The 16,629-nt window shown below is 61.9% G+C and overlaps 1 protein-coding gene across 23 annotated transcripts in view; it reads left to right on the top strand.

The window, feature by feature from the left end:
• Positions 1 to 16,629, top strand: part of NCOR2 (nuclear receptor corepressor 2) — a 206,078-nt gene that overhangs the window by 144,976 nt on the left and 44,473 nt on the right. For all 23 annotated transcript variants that reach the window (XM_059139520.1, XM_059139524.1, XM_059139529.1 and 20 more), the window contains one exon: positions 9,711 to 9,853. In XM_059139520.1, the coding sequence (XP_058995503.1) occupies positions 9,711 to 9,853 (143 nt within the window). The remainder of the gene's footprint in view (positions 1 to 9,710; positions 9,854 to 16,629) is intronic.

Raw genomic sequence — 16,629 nt, 5'->3', positions numbered from 1 at the left:
TGCTAGGAATGCTGTGGAGCCCCCCGCCCCCCAAATCCAGCCCTCAGGAGCCCAGGAAGGGACTCAGGAAGCAGCTCAGCTGCAGGCAGATGGCATGCCCTTAGCTTGCTGCTTAGCCTTCCCATTGACCTGGAGCTTCACCTGAGTGGGGCAGGGGTACCCAGAGAGGAGCCGACTTGGTCCCTCCTTTGGGGAGTCCGGGGAAGCAAGTAGCCGGCTGTCCCCAGGGTCTTGGGGTTGTTGAGCCTGCCCCGAGCATCCCAGAAGACCTCCAGCAGCCTGGCCTCAGAGGTTGAGCCACAGAGGACCCCCTCCTCCCCTCCCTGGAAAACCAGGCCTTGTAGCTCTGGGATCTCAGGCACATCTGTCAACCTCTCTGTGCCTCCGTTTCCTCTTGGGTCTGGCGGGAATTAGACTATCTCCCGCTGTGTGGGTTTCCTGGGGCTGTCCTAACAACATACAGACAGGGGGCCCTAGACCAGCAGGGCGTTCTCTCCCGGCTCTGGAGGCCAGAGGTCCACAGTCAGAGTGTGGGCAGGGCTGTGCTCCCTCTGACTGTAGGGAGGGAACCTGTCTTGCCTGTCCAGCCTCCGACGTCTGCCTCCGTCCACGGCTCCCATCTCTGCCTCTGTCTTCGTGAGGCTGTTTCCCTTTTCTTTACAAACACCCTTACTAACCCAAGAGGATCTCACTTCAATGTGACTTTATCTCCGAAGAGTCTTTTCCCCAGTCAGGTCATGTGTAGAGGTGGCAGGGACCTGAAATTTGGAGGCAGCCCAGTTCAGCCCAGTGTAGCCGACACTGGGACTCCGTGAAAAACAAAGCAAAACCCAGCGGTGTATCAGGCATATTGAGGTCCCCGTCACCATTTGTGACTGTCATCCATCCCCCAGCCGGGTGACCTTGGCCTGGCCCGTCCCTCTCCTGGCCTCCTTCCGCCCCGACTCCAGCATGTGGCTGGGACGCCATCTCCCGGGGGCATCGTAAGGGGGGCACAGACCGTAAAGGTACAGTTCTTAGTATACAGTCGGCGCTCAGAAGCGGTAGGCCCACAGTTCAATACAGAGTGTCCGGAGCCTTTCGTGCTGAGTTCAGGCCCTGCTCTGGCCCTTGCGGGGGTGCGACCCTGAGCAAGGGTGTGCTCCTCTCGGGCCTTGGCTCCTTGTGCACAGCTGGAGAAGCAGGCTGGAGGTGAGTGACCTCCTTGGCGGAGGTTCCACAAGGACCGAGAGGGTTCCCCGAGATCGGAGCCCCTGGGCTGGCACCCAGAGCCCAAACGATAGTGAGGGACACTGCTGGGTACTTCTCAGCGTTCCTGGATACAAGGCAGGTGCTGGTCTTCGTTCCTTCTATTCAGATTTGGAAACCAAGGCTCAGAGAGGTTAGGTGAGCTGTCCCAGATCACACAGCTCTTAATTGGTGGTGCTGGGGTTTGAACCCAGATACTCTGGTTACAGAGTGGGACTGGGGCCGCTGTGAGGTTTGAATGAGTTAGTCCGTGGGTCGGGCTACTATTAATCAGATAATGAGGGGCCCATGGGTGGCTCCGTCAGTTAAGCGTCCGACTCTTGATTTCGACTCAGGTCCCGATCTCGGGGTCGTGGGCTCGAGTCCCACGTGGGGCTCCGCACTCAGCACAGCGTTTGCTTGAGATTCTCTCTCTCCCTCTCCTGGGGCCCCTCCCCCTGCTCCTGTGTGCACTCCTGCGCGATCACTCACTCTCTCGAAATAAATAGAGAAAAGTCTTTTTAAAAGATCACATAATGAGGGAGGGAAGGACATCCCAGCAGCAGAAACAGCATGAGCGAAGGCCTCATGGCAGGGGCAGTGTGACAAAGTCAGAAGATGTCGAAACACGCAGTGAGGGGGAAGAGAAGGGGAGGGGTGGAGAGGCGCTTGGGATCCTGGCCTTACAGCTGTGGGATGGAGGCCCAGAGCGTGGGGAGTGGGGAGGAGGGGGCACAACAGCTGCAGCGTTCTGGGCAGGCAGGTGGGCACCTTCTCTTCTTGGGCGCACGGAGCCAGGGCTGCCTGCCCTGGGGCTCGCACCAAGTAGGGACTGAGCATGTGCAGGAAGCAGCCTCCCCAGGAACCGGGCAGCTCCAGGGAGCTGGCTGCCCGCCCTCAGGCTCTGCGCCATGCTGGGCAGGAGGGGCAGGCGAGGCGCTGGGCTGGGATGTGAGGTTCTAGTTCCCCTGGGAAAGGTCAGCCTGGCCTGGCTCGGAGTCTTGACCCAGCTGCACGGGAGGCCTGGGGCTCTGCTGGCAGCTCATCTGGGTCCCCAGCATCTCTTCTCCGGTGGGCAGGGTGCCCGCGGTGGAGGGGGCGGGGTAGCCCCTGGTCACACTGTTCCAGACCAGGAAGAGGTGCTGGTCTGGCTCCATGCTGCCAGTCCCTCCCTGGCCCCAAGTGGCCCGCCTGGTGTAGGGAGAGAGGCTCGGGGAGTGGCCCTGCATGGAGGCGGCCCAGGCAAGCCTCCCGGGCTGGGTGGCTCTGAGGCTGACCCCAGTGCAGACACACGCGCTTGCACTCGCTATTTCTTTCTCTCTCTCTCTCTCTCTCTCTCTCTCTCTCTCTCTCGCAGTAACCCTGCGCCTGCAGCCCTCGCCCCCCGCGCACACCCCCCACAACTTTCAAAGGGAGTGAAGGAGAAACCACTAATTGCTTTGCACCTCTGAAGTGCTTGTTGTGCACACTGGCTGCTTTAATTAGTTTTTACGGATGAAGAGTCTGAAGTTCAGGGAGGGGAGGCGTGAGCCCCAGCCCCGGAGCTCAGAAGAGCGGGCCCTCCCCACACACGCATCCGTCGCCCAAGCCTCCTGCTGCCCCTACGGCGGGCGGCATGGATGAGAGCGGCCAGAGCGCACTGCCAGCCCGTGGCACACACACTGGCAGAGGCTGGGGACGGGCTGTCGGCGCGGTGCTTCGTGCGCCGGCAGGGCTCACGTGTGTGGGGCTACCTCTGGTGCCGGGGTCAGCGAGGGCCCAGAAGGGGACAGGGCCCGCCCTCAGAGCGGGTGCCTGAGGGAGGCTGACGTGGGGATGGGGGCGGCACCAAGGGTCGTCCGGAGGGACAATCGGCGGCATTCAGGGTCGTTGGAAGGGACAGGGCGGACGCGGATGGGGAGCCGCTGCCACCCGTGGGCTGCAGGGCAGGGGTCGCATCTCCGGCACTTTGCCTCCCCGTCCTGGATGCCTCGGCATGTGCTGGAGGAGAAAGTCAAGTTTCTGCATGACTTCGGGACGAAGGAGGCTACCAGCCTCAAGGGCAGGCTCCCGACCCCGCTGTGGTCCCTTGTCAGCCCCCTTGAAGCTCCAGTGAGGCACCCACCAGGCCTCTTCACTCCCAGGAGAAAAGCGGGCGCGTCGGCTGCCGACCCTCGGAGAGCGGCACCTGGCCAAGGGTGCTGAGTGTCGTCGCGGGGCAGGGCTCGCCGGTTGGAGCACTTCGTGTGAACTAGTGCATCAGGCGAGTGTTCCACAAGGGTGGACGTACACGTGTGCCTGCACGCATGGGCACACGCGCACAAGCACAGTGCGCTTTGCAGAGGAGAGCGCCGAGGTCCGGAGCGATGAGCCGGCGCTTGCGCCGCAGACGGCGCAGAGCTGCTCGGCCTGGGAGCCCGCTCTGTGCTCTGTAGGAAAACCTGATGCTGAGCGGGTCACGTGGCATTTTCCCCCGGGGGGGTGGGCAAGGCGACATGGGGTCACACATAGGTGACTTCTTTTCATTGAAAATGTCTACTGGATCGTGTGTTGGGGAGAGGCGGCCGTTGGACGTCCCATCAATGATGTGTGGCTCTAATTGCTGACACTGGGGCTTGGTTTTAAAAGCATAAATGGAAAGGAAGAGACAGGTAAGTCAAAGTTCAGGCACGACGTTGTCTAGCCGGGATCCTGACGGGATTTCGGGACTGGCCGGAGTTTTGGAAGCTCTGACACAGAGTCAGTGCCCAGCCGGGTTGCCAGCTGAATGGCTGAGTCCGCGTCCAACCCACCCAGGGCTTGGGGTTTCTGGAAGAAGGAAGTGCCGTGACTCAGGACTAAGCCCGCTGGATTTTTTTTTCCCCTCTCCTTCGACAGTGTTTTGGGCAGAAAGTTTTGTTTCGCAAACTGGAGTTTCTCTTGGAAAATGGCAGCTGGCAGGAGGGGTGGGGATGTGTCCCTCTTGGAGGGAGCCTGTGCTCTTCGTGGAGAGAACAGAAAGCCTCAGGGTTGGAAGGGGTTGGCGGGGGTGGGGGAGTCACTGTGTTTCCTGGAAGGGGGTGCTGGTTTTCCAGAGAGAGCAGCCGTGGCATCCCTGGGACACGGATGGATGGTGGTCTGCCCCCCTCCTCCCCAATCCCCTGCCAGGTGCTACCAGGCACCACCCCCCCGCCCTGTTATCTGAGCTCACGGATGGTGAGCTGTTGGTCGGGTTTGCAGACCCTCGGTGGGGAGAGAGCTGCCTGTAGCCCGAGAGGGAGCTGGACCAGGGACAGGCCAGGGACAGAGGCCTCTCTGGGGGCTGAGTCACTGCTCCCATAAGAACAATTCGTCACCAGCCCCTGCACGGTGCCTGGAAAGCTTCCTCTGAGGGTGGCCAGAGCAGTCAGCAGCCAGACCAAGACCCACCCTGGGCCACGGTGCTGTGATGCCCCTCCTGCTGCCCCCCTGCAGCCACGCACTGCTCCTCTGTCTCCTTCAGCTCGAGTATGTGACTCAGACCTCCTGGCTCGACTTCCTGTCTCGGTCAATTTCACTTCCTAGTTCCTGCCTCCTGACTCTTCAGAACGAAACTCTTTCCTTAGAAATTAGAAGTGGGGTCGGGGAATCCAGACCGCAAGGGACCTCGGGAGAATCTGCCCTCTGGGCACAGGCGTGGAACTTTGGCGGGCCCTGCCTCCATCCTCGTCTGGTGAGGGTCTAGGGCGCCCTGCCCTATTCAGCCCCCTCCTCTCAGGAGCTCCTTCCTGGGGGCCTCAGAGAGGTGGCACGGGGGCCATGGGACACCCAGGGGAGCCCCCCAGACCCAAACACTTGAGGAATCCAGAACTTTGTTCACTCGCCAAGTGCCTTCTGCATGCCAGGCAGTTACGGGTGCAGAGACGTGACAGTCCGTGAGCCGTGGAGCAAAGAGCTAATTTCAGAATGCTCCGCGGGCAACAAAGCCTCGCGATGGCAGGGTGGCTGGGGGATGGCTTTAGAGAAGCTGGTCAGGGAAGGCTTCTCTGAGGAGGTGTCCCTTGAGCTGAGGGAGGACAGAGGCAGGTTTGTGAAAAAGCCATGCAGGTAGAGGAAGCAGCTGGTGTTAAGTGTCCTGGGTCATGCTCAAGGGCTGGACCTAAAAGGTCCCGGCGGGTGGGTGAGCAAGGGGAGAAGTGGGGAGCAGGCTGGGTGGGGGTGCGGGGCTGCTTTTGCAGGGCCTCACAGACACACGGAAGCCTCTGGATTTTATCCCAGGAGGCATGGGTTGTCACCCGTGCTCTAAAAGCTCACTCGGGCCTCCTCAAGGGACTCAGGCAGAAAGTCCTGGGTCCCTGACACCGTTGGGATCCCAGGTCGAGGGTTGGGCGCACAGGTGGGTCAGGGAGGCCTGTCGTTCCTTGGGTTTCCGTGGGCAGGACATAAAGGCTGAGGGCTAAAGGGACAAGCAGGTCGGTGACCCCGGAGTTGGAGAAATCGGTCATGACCTGGATCTGGCTCCAAAGTTCAAGCCCGTTAACTTTCAAACTGCCTGTGACAGGTCTCACAGCTGTTGATCGGGGCAGGCGGCTCTGGTTGTCAGGGGTGTCTCGGAGAGGGAGGAAAGAGGCCGCTGTCCCCCCTGCCCCCGAGACCCTTGGGCAGCAGAGAACGAACCGTGTGGGGACTCCAGCCCCTTTCCCCAGCCCTCAGTGGCTGGAGGTCTCATTTGCACTCAAGTCCTGAGCTGCTTCTGGGAATGTGAAGCCAGCCTGGCCCATCCGTAGCCCCGCGGGGGCTGGAAGGAGCGCTCCTGCGGCCCCAGACCTCCAGAGTGTCCCAGGGAGGGCCTAGCAGCATCGGGCCGGGTGGGGGCGGACCGCAGGTGGAAGCGGCAGCGGGGAAAGACAGCGGAAGAAGCTGTTTGCTCCCCGTCTGCTGGGGTGGAGAAGCTCTGTTTTTCTGAACCCTCATCTGTTCTTACCGCTGCTGCTGACGCCGCCACCGCCACGGATGGGGAGAGAGGGAGGGGGAAGCCAGTGCCAAGTTGGCCCGCCCCTTCTGAACCTGGGCTTCTGCCACGCTCCCCCGCCCGCCCGCTCCCGAGAGCCTCCGTCTGGAGGTCACATTCAGCCCTGACGACGCGTCTCGCTGGGTCAGGCAGCAGGAAGAGCCAGCCCAGGCGCTCGGCGAGGTGGCTCAGGGCTCCGCTGCCCCGTCAGGCTGGGCTCTTTGGATTCTGCCCAGCGGGGGTGTCGGGGACCGGGGCGGGGGGGCTCCCGGCCAGCACCCTTTGCTGAGCTCTGTTCAGGGTGCACTCGTGCCTGGAGGAGCCTCGGACTCGGTGCACCCTGGTGACGCCTGGCACTGGGCAGGAGCACACAACTGACAAGTTCCCGCCGCCCGCCCCCATCGGCGAAGGGCACCTCTCACGCCCTGGTCTGCGGGGGGGGGGGGGGGGGGGAACTGACGGTGTTAGGACTGGCAGCGCCGGGGCAGCGGGTGGTAGGAGCCCTGGGCCACCAGGGGCGGTCGGTGCGGAGCCGCTTCCCCGCCCTTCTTGAGCCAGCCTCCGCCCGCCCTCCCCTCCCCTCCCCTCCCCTCCCCTTCCCTCCTCTCCCCTCCCTCCCTCCCTCCCGCTGCCGCCGCCACCGCCGCCACCGCCGCCGTTGGACAGAAGGATGTGAGGCAGAGCTGAGCGGGAGCAGACGCCAGCCACAAGCCTGCTCCAGCCACAAGCCTCGCGGAGCCGGCACCGCGGCCGCCCAGCCTCCCGCCTCCCAGCCCGCGGCTCCCAGCTCCACTCCCTGGAGCATCCTCCAAGCCGTATGTTTCCGGAAAACTTGGCCGAGGGGGAGACGCAGATGAGAGGATGTGAGTGAGGCCCCAGGAGGGGCTTGGGGTGGCGTTGGGTACCGGTGACAGGGACCTGGCTGTGGCCGGCAGGCAGGGGACGCAGGAGTTCTGTGCCCGAGGGACCCCATCCCCACCCCTTCCCTTGGGACCCCTTCTCCCCACCCCCCCACCCCCCACCGCGCCTTTCTGGCTGTCAGGCTGGGGCTGTCAGGGGAGGGAGGGCAGGACCTCTGTCAGCTTGGGGCAGGCTGGCGGGGGGGGGGGGGGGGTCTTGGCTGGTGCATGCTCAGAGGCGCTCCCTCTAGCTGGATGGGGGCTGGGGGGCTTTCAGCTGGGTCGAGTTTAGGTGGTCTGCAAGGCTCGGTGAGGTCTGAAGCGCTTGTCCCTGTGCCCAGCACCCTCAGCCTAGGGAACAGGAACCAGAAGGGGGCCCTGGCCAGCGACATGAGGACACTCACCCCAGCCTCTCATGTAGCTGTCAGGAAACCGAGGCTCAGAGAACAGAGTGGGCGGCTGATACCACACAGCACTTCCCAGGCAGGGCTTCTGGACTCCCCTGTCCAGGGCTCCTCCTGGAGTCACCGCTCGGTTTTGGGAAGGGCTGGGTGACCCTGTCACCCTCGTCAACTCCCGCGGTTGCTGCGGCCACAAGTGGAGTTCATTAGGACCCTGAGGCCCCCGCCAGCCTCCAAACCACCTCCTTATTTATGCGTTGAGTTTGGAAATGTCAGCCTCTCTGGGGTCCAGCCACCCTCCGGGTCCTCCTTGCTCTTCCTATCCACCCCCCCCCCCCACCGCACCATCAGGCCCAGATGGGAGACCCGCCCTCTCCCGCCCAGGGTTCCGGCCCGACGTGTTTGCCTGGGCTCCCTTGGCCCCGGCTGGGGAAATATAAATAAACTCGCGTCCCGTCGTCCTCCGCCAGGTTCTGTGGAAGTGGCAGCTGCTGCTGGCGCAGGCGGAGGGAAAGGTCAGGGGGCTGGGTGACACTTGATCCCAAGCCCCAGCCCGCCCCTGCGTGCCTGTCCTTGAGGAACCCTGAGGAGCCCGCTGTGGCGCCACGTGGCCCGTAGCCTCCGCGGGGGAGCAGGTGGCCTGTCAGGCTGGCACACGGGGCCGGAGGCAGGAGAGCGGAAAACCTGGGTCCCCTCTTCCACTCTGCCCTTGGTCTGTCCCCACGAGCTCGCGAATGGCTGTGGCCCCTTGAGCCCGTCCCCCCCCACCCCCCCATCCCTGCGCTGGTGATGGGAGAGCAGTCCTGAACCTCGTCTCAGGGGTTCTGCAAACTCCGGGTCCCTCGGCCGCCGGCTGTGGCGGCTTGCCCGTGTTGCGCCTGTTGTAGTTCTGTTTTCACGAGAGCCTCGTATGCAGCGCGCCGGTGGCACGTGTGAGGGTGGGTGGACGAGCAGATGAATGACGGAGGATGCCAGCACGCAGACTGTCCGGCCCTCGGGCTCCCGCACCCCTGCAAAATCGCAATCCGAGCCCTCCTGCTTGCAGCTTGATTTGATTCAAGGAAAATGGCCTCAAACTTCGTTATGGGAAATCTTTCGTTTGCCGTGATAGTCTAGCTCTGGGGCTCAGAGGCTGCTGTGTTCCCAGCAGCGTGACTCAGGTTTTGTGCCTGCTGCCCTTGTGGGGGCCCCGTCCTGCCCCACAGCCCTCAGGGGTCGGGAGCCTGCCTCCTGTCCCTCCAGCAGCCCCTGGGAAGTGGCCGGCCCTGCCCGCTCCAGCTGACCTGGCCACATGGGGTACAGAGAGATGTGTGTGGCGTGCCCGTGTGTGCCAGGAGCTCCGTGGGCAGATGGACTGAGACCTGGGGCCAGGCTTCCCAGGTGCAGCTTCTGCGTGCGGGGGACTGCGTTTTCGTGGAGCCTGGGGTTCACGGCATTGGAGCTAGAATGGGGTGTGGAGTGGGGGTGGGGGTGTAGCTCTGGCCTGAGTTTGTGGGTCTGGAGAGAACTTTCTCCAACCTAGGTGGGTTTGACGTGGAGTCTGCCAGTTCCTGGGGATTTCTCCCCATAGCAGGGGTCGGCGAGGCTATGAGACGCTCTTAGCGATGGGGGAGGGGGCTGTGTTTGGGGGGGCAAGTCTACTCCCGTCCCTTGAATCAGCCCTATGGGCCCCAAGCCCGTGACGGCCTCAGGCCCCAGAGGTACCCAGTTAACCTGCATGAAGAGGCTCCGGGCTCCAGCTCACGCCCACCCCAACCCCACCCTCCCTCCCCGCTCATACGTTCCTTTCTTTTCTCTGGCTCTGGCCCGGTGCGGCCGGAAAACAGCCCTGTCTCCCGAGGCCCGAGGCCGCCTCTGCAGCTGTGAGGGAGTGTCAGTGCTAGGTCATGACAGCCAGGGGAGGCGAGAGAGGTGGGGGCCTGGGCGGGGTCCAAGCCCCAGACCTCAGCCCCTCACCCCTGGAATCCTCGACCGTGGCCTTGGCGGGGGTGCACCTGGGGCGAGCACCCCCTGCCCCTGTCGGTTCCAGGAGCCAGGGCCTTTTGCCCCTGTAGCCTGGTTGGGGAGGTGTGGTAGCTAGGCCCCTGTGTCCCCCAGCCCCCGGCACCCCACCCCACCCCCGTCTGCTTCTGGAGCCGGGAGCCTTGTGCCTGGATTCAGAGCATTTTCAACCTGGGGCTCCAGGCCGTGGGCACAGGCCCTTGCCTCCTGTCACCGGTTCCTCTCCCTCCACAGGTCTTCTGGAACACGGCCGGAACTGGTCGGCCATCGCTCGGATGGTGGGCTCCAAGACCGTGTCTCAGTGTAAGAACTTCTACTTCAACTACAAGAAGAGGCAGAACCTGGATGAGATCCTGCAGCAGCACAAGCTGAAGATGGTGAGCGTCCCGCCCCCAGCCCCGGACACACACACACACACACACACACACACACACACATGCCGTTCCGCCGGTCCCGGCCTCGTGTGGGGGCTGTGCCCTGGGCACTTTGGGCCAGGAGCAGGTGCTTCGCAGTCCCCATGGCCTGGCTGCAGTCCGTCTGTGCCATAATCCCCTCGGGGGCACTGGGACGGCCCCGTGTACCAGGATTACCCTCCCAGTGCCCCACCTCGGCTCCCTTGCTCTCCTGGGTGTGTGCGGGAAGGAGCATGGTGGGTCGGGCCCCGCCTCAGCGAGGCCTGTGGCTGTCAGTGCACTGGAACAAAGGTCCAGGGGCAGATGAACCCCAAGTGGAACAAAGGTCCAGGGGCAGATGAACCCCAAGTGAGTGTCTTCCCTCCAACCCCCCCCCACCACCACCATTTGACCTCATGGTCTTAGGGCTGCCTCAGGGAAGGAAGGACTGGTCAGGGAGCAGCAGGCCTGGCCCTGGCCTCCTGGCGCCTCCTGCTGCCCTCTGGCCTCCAGAGGAGCCAGGAGCCCTCGCTGAGATTGTAAATGGTCTCTGCGGAGAGAACCGCTTCCTTCGTGGCTGATACTGTGAAGGGAGGGCCTTTGGGGACAGCCTCTTTCCTTCCACCTCCTTTCTTTCCCGGCCCCGTTCTGTTCCTCCGTCCCTGACTCCATGCCCCTACCATGCACTGTCACCGTTACAGATCTGGGGAAACCGAGGCTCAGTCAGGCTCATCAACAGCGGACTTGGGGTTTGAACCCACACCTGTATGACCCAGGGACCCATGCTTTGGTCACCAGGCTGCATCGCTGCCCCCTCCCGCAGATCAGGCTGCCTGCTGCGGGGTATAGAGCACGTGCAGCCTGTCCTGGGAGGCAGCGCTGAATTGCTGTCCCCACGAAGCCCAGGGGGGTGCGCACACCACTGAGGCACGCAGCGTGGCCGGCAGGCGGGGGCAGACTTGCCTCGCTTGAACTGTGCTCAAGCGCCACACAGATTTTAAGTGCACTGTCCCCGGCCGCCCAGGGCGGGATCTTACTGAATCAAGTGTCTAAGCAGCTGTGGGCTGTTCGAGGCCAGGAGACATCGTGTCCAGCTCCGGTGGGCAGCGCTGAGGCCGCCCCTCAGTTTTGGGTTGAGCTCCTATCTGTCTCCTGTTCCCAGTCGCGTCTGGTGAGGCCAGACCACCTTTGCCTTCCCTGTGTGCTCTTCAGATGGTCCCTGATGCTCCTTGAGCTTCTGGCAGTGCTCCCTGGTGCTCTCCTTTTTCCCTAGATTTTCTAGGATTCTGGTGTCCACCGGGAGGAAGACGCAGGGAGGCCTGGAGTACAGAGCACCCGTCTTCAAGGCCTGTTGAAATCCCGCAGAGCAGCAGCTGGGAGGGGCCGCGGGCTGGGAGGGAGGCAGCGTCTGTGGACCCCAGCTAGGAATTAACTTGGGGGGAGGGTGGTCCCAGCGGGCCCAGGCCCGGGCACGGGAGGAGGTCTTCCTGCTCCCTCTCCTCCTCTTCCTCCCCCCTTTTCCCTCCTCCTCCCTCAGCCCCTCCCAGCCAGCATGGATGCAAACCTGGCCATAGCCCAGGTGGTTGGCCTGCCCTCCCGGACTCCCTCATGGCACCGTCCTGCTGTGCCCCCTGGGACCCCGGGACTTGAGAGCGCGGGTAGGAGGGCCAGAGACCCCCAGTGCATGGTGCAGCGCAGGCTCAGGGGTGAGAGGGGAGTCCGGTCCCAGCTTGATCATGGGGCACCTGTGTGCTCCGTGGGTGGCAGCTTTATCCGCCCCCCCAAGCCTCAGTTCCCCATCTGTGAAGTGGGGGAATAGTGGCCCTTACCCCGAGACCCCTGGTGAGGACTGAATGAGTTACCACTTTTGGGGAGCCGCGTGCTTGCCCCGGGGGAGTGCTGTGCGAGCGGTGGCCGCCCTGTCTGCTCCCACTGGTGGTGCTGGGAGCAGCAGTGGTGGAATTTTGTCTCAAAGCCACTCACCCCCTTTTTTTCTCGGGGGCGTGGGAGGCGTTCTCTCAGAGGCTGTGTGCAGGAGCAGCCGTTGCGGGGACTCTGGCCCAAGAGACCCGGAGTCTAATCCAGGTCTTGCTGCTTACTAGCTGTGTGACCACGGGCAAGTGGCTTGCCCTCTCTGTGTGCCGTTTTCCCAGCTCTGCAGTGGGGGCAGTACTAGGGGCCCCCTTGGAGGGCTGTCAGGACACTCACCTGAGTGGGTGGATGGAAGGGCCTGGAACAGGGCCTGGCGCGTTGTGAACACCCTGTAGCTGAGAGCTATGACTTCGGTGGCTCTCGTGGCCGCCAGATTCCCAGTGGCTGGGATCTCGCGTGCCCCGGATATGTGCTGTATACGGAGTGCCGCCACTCCTCGACTGGCTGAGTGATTGAACGGTCGACGGATGGATTGATTGGGTCAGTTAGTGTCTTTCATCTGAAAGGCAGCCTAGCAGGATGGCGGAGAGCAGGGCTCTGAGCTAGAGGGGGCCGATGGCACCCACGGGAACACAGCCTCCCCACTCGGGCTCAGTGTCCTCTGTAAAGTGAAGGTAAGGCTAGGACCCACGGTCAGGCTTGTGGGGAGCAGAGCAGTCCTTTGTGAGGTGGGGGCCGCGCCCGGGGCCAGGCCTTGTCCTTGCTGTGCACTCAGTAAGCCTCTCCTGAGCGCCTGCCGTGCGCCTGGCGGGCAGTGTGCGTGGGCTGTTCCTGCTGGGTGGAGAAGCTGGGCATTCCTGGAGTGGACGGCGGGAAGCCGTCTGCCAGCGCTGGGCTCCGGGTGGGTTGTGCTGGTCTAAGAGAGGTGTAGCGGTAGCTGATGGAGGAGGTCGGCCTTCTTGTCGCCTGACCCTGAGCACTGGTGGGTGATGGGGCCAGGAGACCACGGAGGGGATTTGAACTCGGGTCTGTGGAGCATCCCTTCGTGGGCCTGCCCTCCCCTAGACGTAGCTCACACAGGACTCAGCAGAGCATGGTCTTGCTGGGGGAGCCATGGACCAAGTGTGTTGGACCAGGAGACGGGGCCAGCAGGCCGTGTTCTGGGGCCTACAGAGGGTGAACCTTGCTGACCACGTGCTTTGGTGAGAAAAGGCAGTTTGGGAGCGTGGGGCTGGTTCTTGTTCCCAGCTGACCTTGAAGGAGCGATGGAGGAAGCACAGTGAACACATAACAGGGACCCGTCACAGGAAGTTGGGCTCAGCCTGAGTCCATCCATCCCGACTGGCCACCCAAGCTGCGGGGGTGAGTTCCCCGTCACTGGAGTATGCAAGTAGGCCTCACAAGATGCTACTGAACTCCATGACCTCTGCCTCCCACCCCTCCCCGGCCCTCTCTGGTCTCCAGGAGGAAGCTCTAGGTCCTTATAAATCCTGAAGCGGGGTCAGCCTCCTCAGGCCATTGGCCAGGCCCCGTCTGGAGCTCAGAAAGACATGTCACCTTTGTCCAGTGCAGGAAGGAGCCGAGGAAGCAGAGGGTCAGTGGGTGTCCCCTCTTGCTTTACACCAGGCCTGGCCCGAGCGAGGCCATGGGGCGAAGTCAGCAGGAAGCAGGATTGGGTGGGCAGACGCGCATGTCCCAGACTTATGTAACATTTGGCATTAGTGACTTCTCCGAGGTTTTCCTCCCCCTCCTTATGGCCGAAGGTTACCCTTTTCTCCCATCTGTGAATCCAGGCCCTGGGGCTCAGCTTCCGTGTTTCTCTGTCTCTGTCTGTCTCAGCCCAGGCCTTGCTTTGCCTTGTTTCCTTCTGTTGTCTCCTCTGTCCAAGGCCGCATAGGCCTGGAGGGGGACACGGTCTGGACAACAAAGTGCTTAAACCTGACCTGCATTCAAATGTGAGCTACTCGACTCATGAGCTGTGTGATCTCAGGAAAGCGTCTTTGCCTCTCTGAGCCAGTGTATTTGTCTATCAAGTTCATTCATCTAAAGAAACTGTTACGGGGCACTTGGGTGGCTCAGTGGGTTAAGGCCTCTGCCTTCAGCTCGGGTCATGATCCCAGGGTCCTGGGATCGAGCCCCACATCGGGCTCTCTGCTCAGCACGGAGCCTGCTTTCCTCTCTCTCTCTGCCTGCCTCTCTGCCTACCTGTGATTTCTGTCTGTCAAATAAATAAATAACTAAAATCTTTAAAGAAACTGTTACAGAGCACCTGCACTGTAGGTGACAGGCCCTGTTTCAGGTAGGCTGGGGACAAAGCAGAGAACAAGGGTGCTGGCCCTTCAGGGGCTAATTCCTGTTCAAGGGACAGATGAACATTCTGGTCTGAAGGTGATAACGTGAGGTATATAGTAGAGAGTGATTGATAGGAGGGCGAAGGATTAGCTGATTTCGACAGAGTAATAGGGAAAATCTTTCTGAGGAGGTGGGGTCTGAACGAAGTCCAGATTGAGGTGAGGAAGTGAGTCACGTGTCTACAAGAAGGAGGTCAAGGCAGAGGAATGACCAGTGCAAAGGCCCTGTGGCCAAGGGCCCTGTAAGCATGTTTGCACAAGGAGGCCAGTGTGTTTGTAGCAGGATGTCCGAAGAGGGCAGAGGTGGACAAACATTTTGGAGAGGTGGGTGAGGTCCAGACCATGCAGGGCTGTATGGAGGGGGGACTATTGGGGTTTTCTATCAAGGGTTTCAGGGAGCCCCTGGAAGGTTTGAAGCACGGGCAGCGTATTCTGGCTTATAGAGCAGCGGTGTGTCTCCGTTGCCTCAATCCAGGAAAACACCCGGGCACATAGTAAGTACTCAATAAACAGCAGCTGCAATCATACCTGTCTTGCCAGCATCTCCTGTTCCGCACACCCCTCCCGATTCTGGGGGTACAGGGCCACATGTGGAAGGATTCGGTGTAATTCCTCAGACACTCAGAAAGTCCCAGCCTCTCAGACCCCATGTTGGGATTCGAATGTTGACATCATACTTGCCCGGCTTGGCCTTGAGTCCCCAGAAGATGCACATCCCGGCCAGACCCCCAGGAGCCCCGGTTCCCTGCCAGGCTCCCAGCACTGTGGAGTCCCACCCAACCGCTGCCCCGCCCCCGCCCCAGCGGCAGATCTCGCCTGCCTCACCCAGCCCAAGCACAGGAGTGAGTCCCTGTCTGCTAAAAATAGATTGGGGAAGAAGGGGGATCCCTCAGCCGCACCCACAGAACCCACACGCCACACAACTTTCTCGCGCCTCGTGGGCTCCAGCTGGGCCTCTGGGAGAAGCTTGGGGTTGGGGGCAGGGCTGGGCCAGCCCCTGGAGGCGGGCGGTGGGGGGGTGGGGGGCGTGGCAGAGCTGGGCGTTCCCACAGTGGCCAGGGGACATTCGGCAGGGCGGGGCTATGGCCCTGGCCTGTTGGTGACGGAAACCGTGACTAACGGGCAAACATTTTCCTTTTCCTCCACGCGTTCTGAGTGGCTACGCTCAGAGGACCCCCGTTTGCTCGGGAAGAAGGCAGGACAGGAAGTGATCCCACTCCCAGGCTGGGGCTGGGGCTTGGGGACCCCCTGAGGCCTGTTCCCAGCCCAGCCATAGTGAGGGCCTGGGGCGGGCCGACCCTGCCGGCGCCTGGAGCATGCCGGCCATTTGCCCCGAGAGTTTGGGGTGGGGGGCTTTCTCCAGGGGGCCAGGGGATTGGTGGAGGGGAGGTGCGTTGGTTTCCTGTTTCCTGTACCAAAGGACCACAAACTAGGTGACTGAAAACAATAGAAAAGCATTCTCTCACAATCTGGAAGCAAAAATCTGAAATGGAGGTGTCTATAGGGCCCTGCTCCCTCCGGAGGCTCCGGGGAGAAGCCTGCCTTGCTCCTCTAGCTGCTGAGGGCGGCCGGTCATGCTGGATGTTCCTTGGCTGCTGGACACATTACTCCCTATGTGCTTCTGTGTGCCTCTGCGTCCGGATTCCCCCTCTTCTTATAAGGACACCAGTCGTACTGGACTCAGGGTCCGCCCTAATCTCCTATGACCTCATCTGAACTAATTACATTTGCAAAGAGCTCATTTCCAAATAAGGTCACATTCAGAGTTTTGGGAAGTCATGGATTCTGGGGGGACCATCCCTGGGCCCGTGCAAGGGGCTTCACTGAGGCTCTTGGCGTGTCTGAGGTCGCCACAGGTTCTACTTCCTTCCTTGGAGATCCTGAAGGCTCGGGCTGGGACCCTCCTGTCACAGCAGTTGCATCGGGGCGTGTCATCCCCTCTTGGGAACCAGTCCACTGCCTCCGGGAGTCCCTGGTTGCCTTGAGACCCTAGCACTCCGCCATCACACGTACCCCCAACTCTGCCAACTGTGTGTTTGAGCCTCAGAGGCCACCCCCTCGGTCAGCCAGTTAGTAGCCGGCAGATGTGCTCCAAACCTCGGCACCCCGCCCAGGGAGGTGCAAAGACAGCAGTTGCCAACCAGGAGGGAGAAGCTTGCACCCAAGCTGGGGGATGGGCATCTGGCCCCGTGAGTGAAGGAGCCGGGCTTCCGGGGACCAGGGTGCCCTGTGGAGAGCCGTGCAAGTCTCCGCTGTGGGAGCCTTCTTTCTGCTCCTGTGCACACTGAGCTGGGCCCCACCTCGGGGGTCTGTACTCGCACTTCCCTCTACCTGGACCACCAACCTCCAAGGGCTTCACCTGGCCGGCTCTCTCTCTCTGTGCTCCTACTCGGCTCAGAGGTCACCTCCTCCGAGAAGCCTTCCGTGTCTGTCTAACCCCCACCCTGTCTGTTTTGATCTGGCTCATGTCCCCACCTCTGAGTCTCTAATTAAGTGAAATGTTGTTTGTTGGTCCCGACTAGAAGACCTCTGTGGGCA

The sequence above is a fragment of the Mustela lutreola genome, chromosome 11 (assembly GCF_030435805.1).
Source record: "Mustela lutreola isolate mMusLut2 chromosome 11, mMusLut2.pri, whole genome shotgun sequence".
NCBI lineage: Eukaryota > Metazoa > Chordata > Mammalia > Carnivora > Mustelidae > Mustela > Mustela lutreola.
Note: the sequence above shows the minus strand (reverse complement) of the source record. Positions and strands in the feature narration are given on the sequence as shown.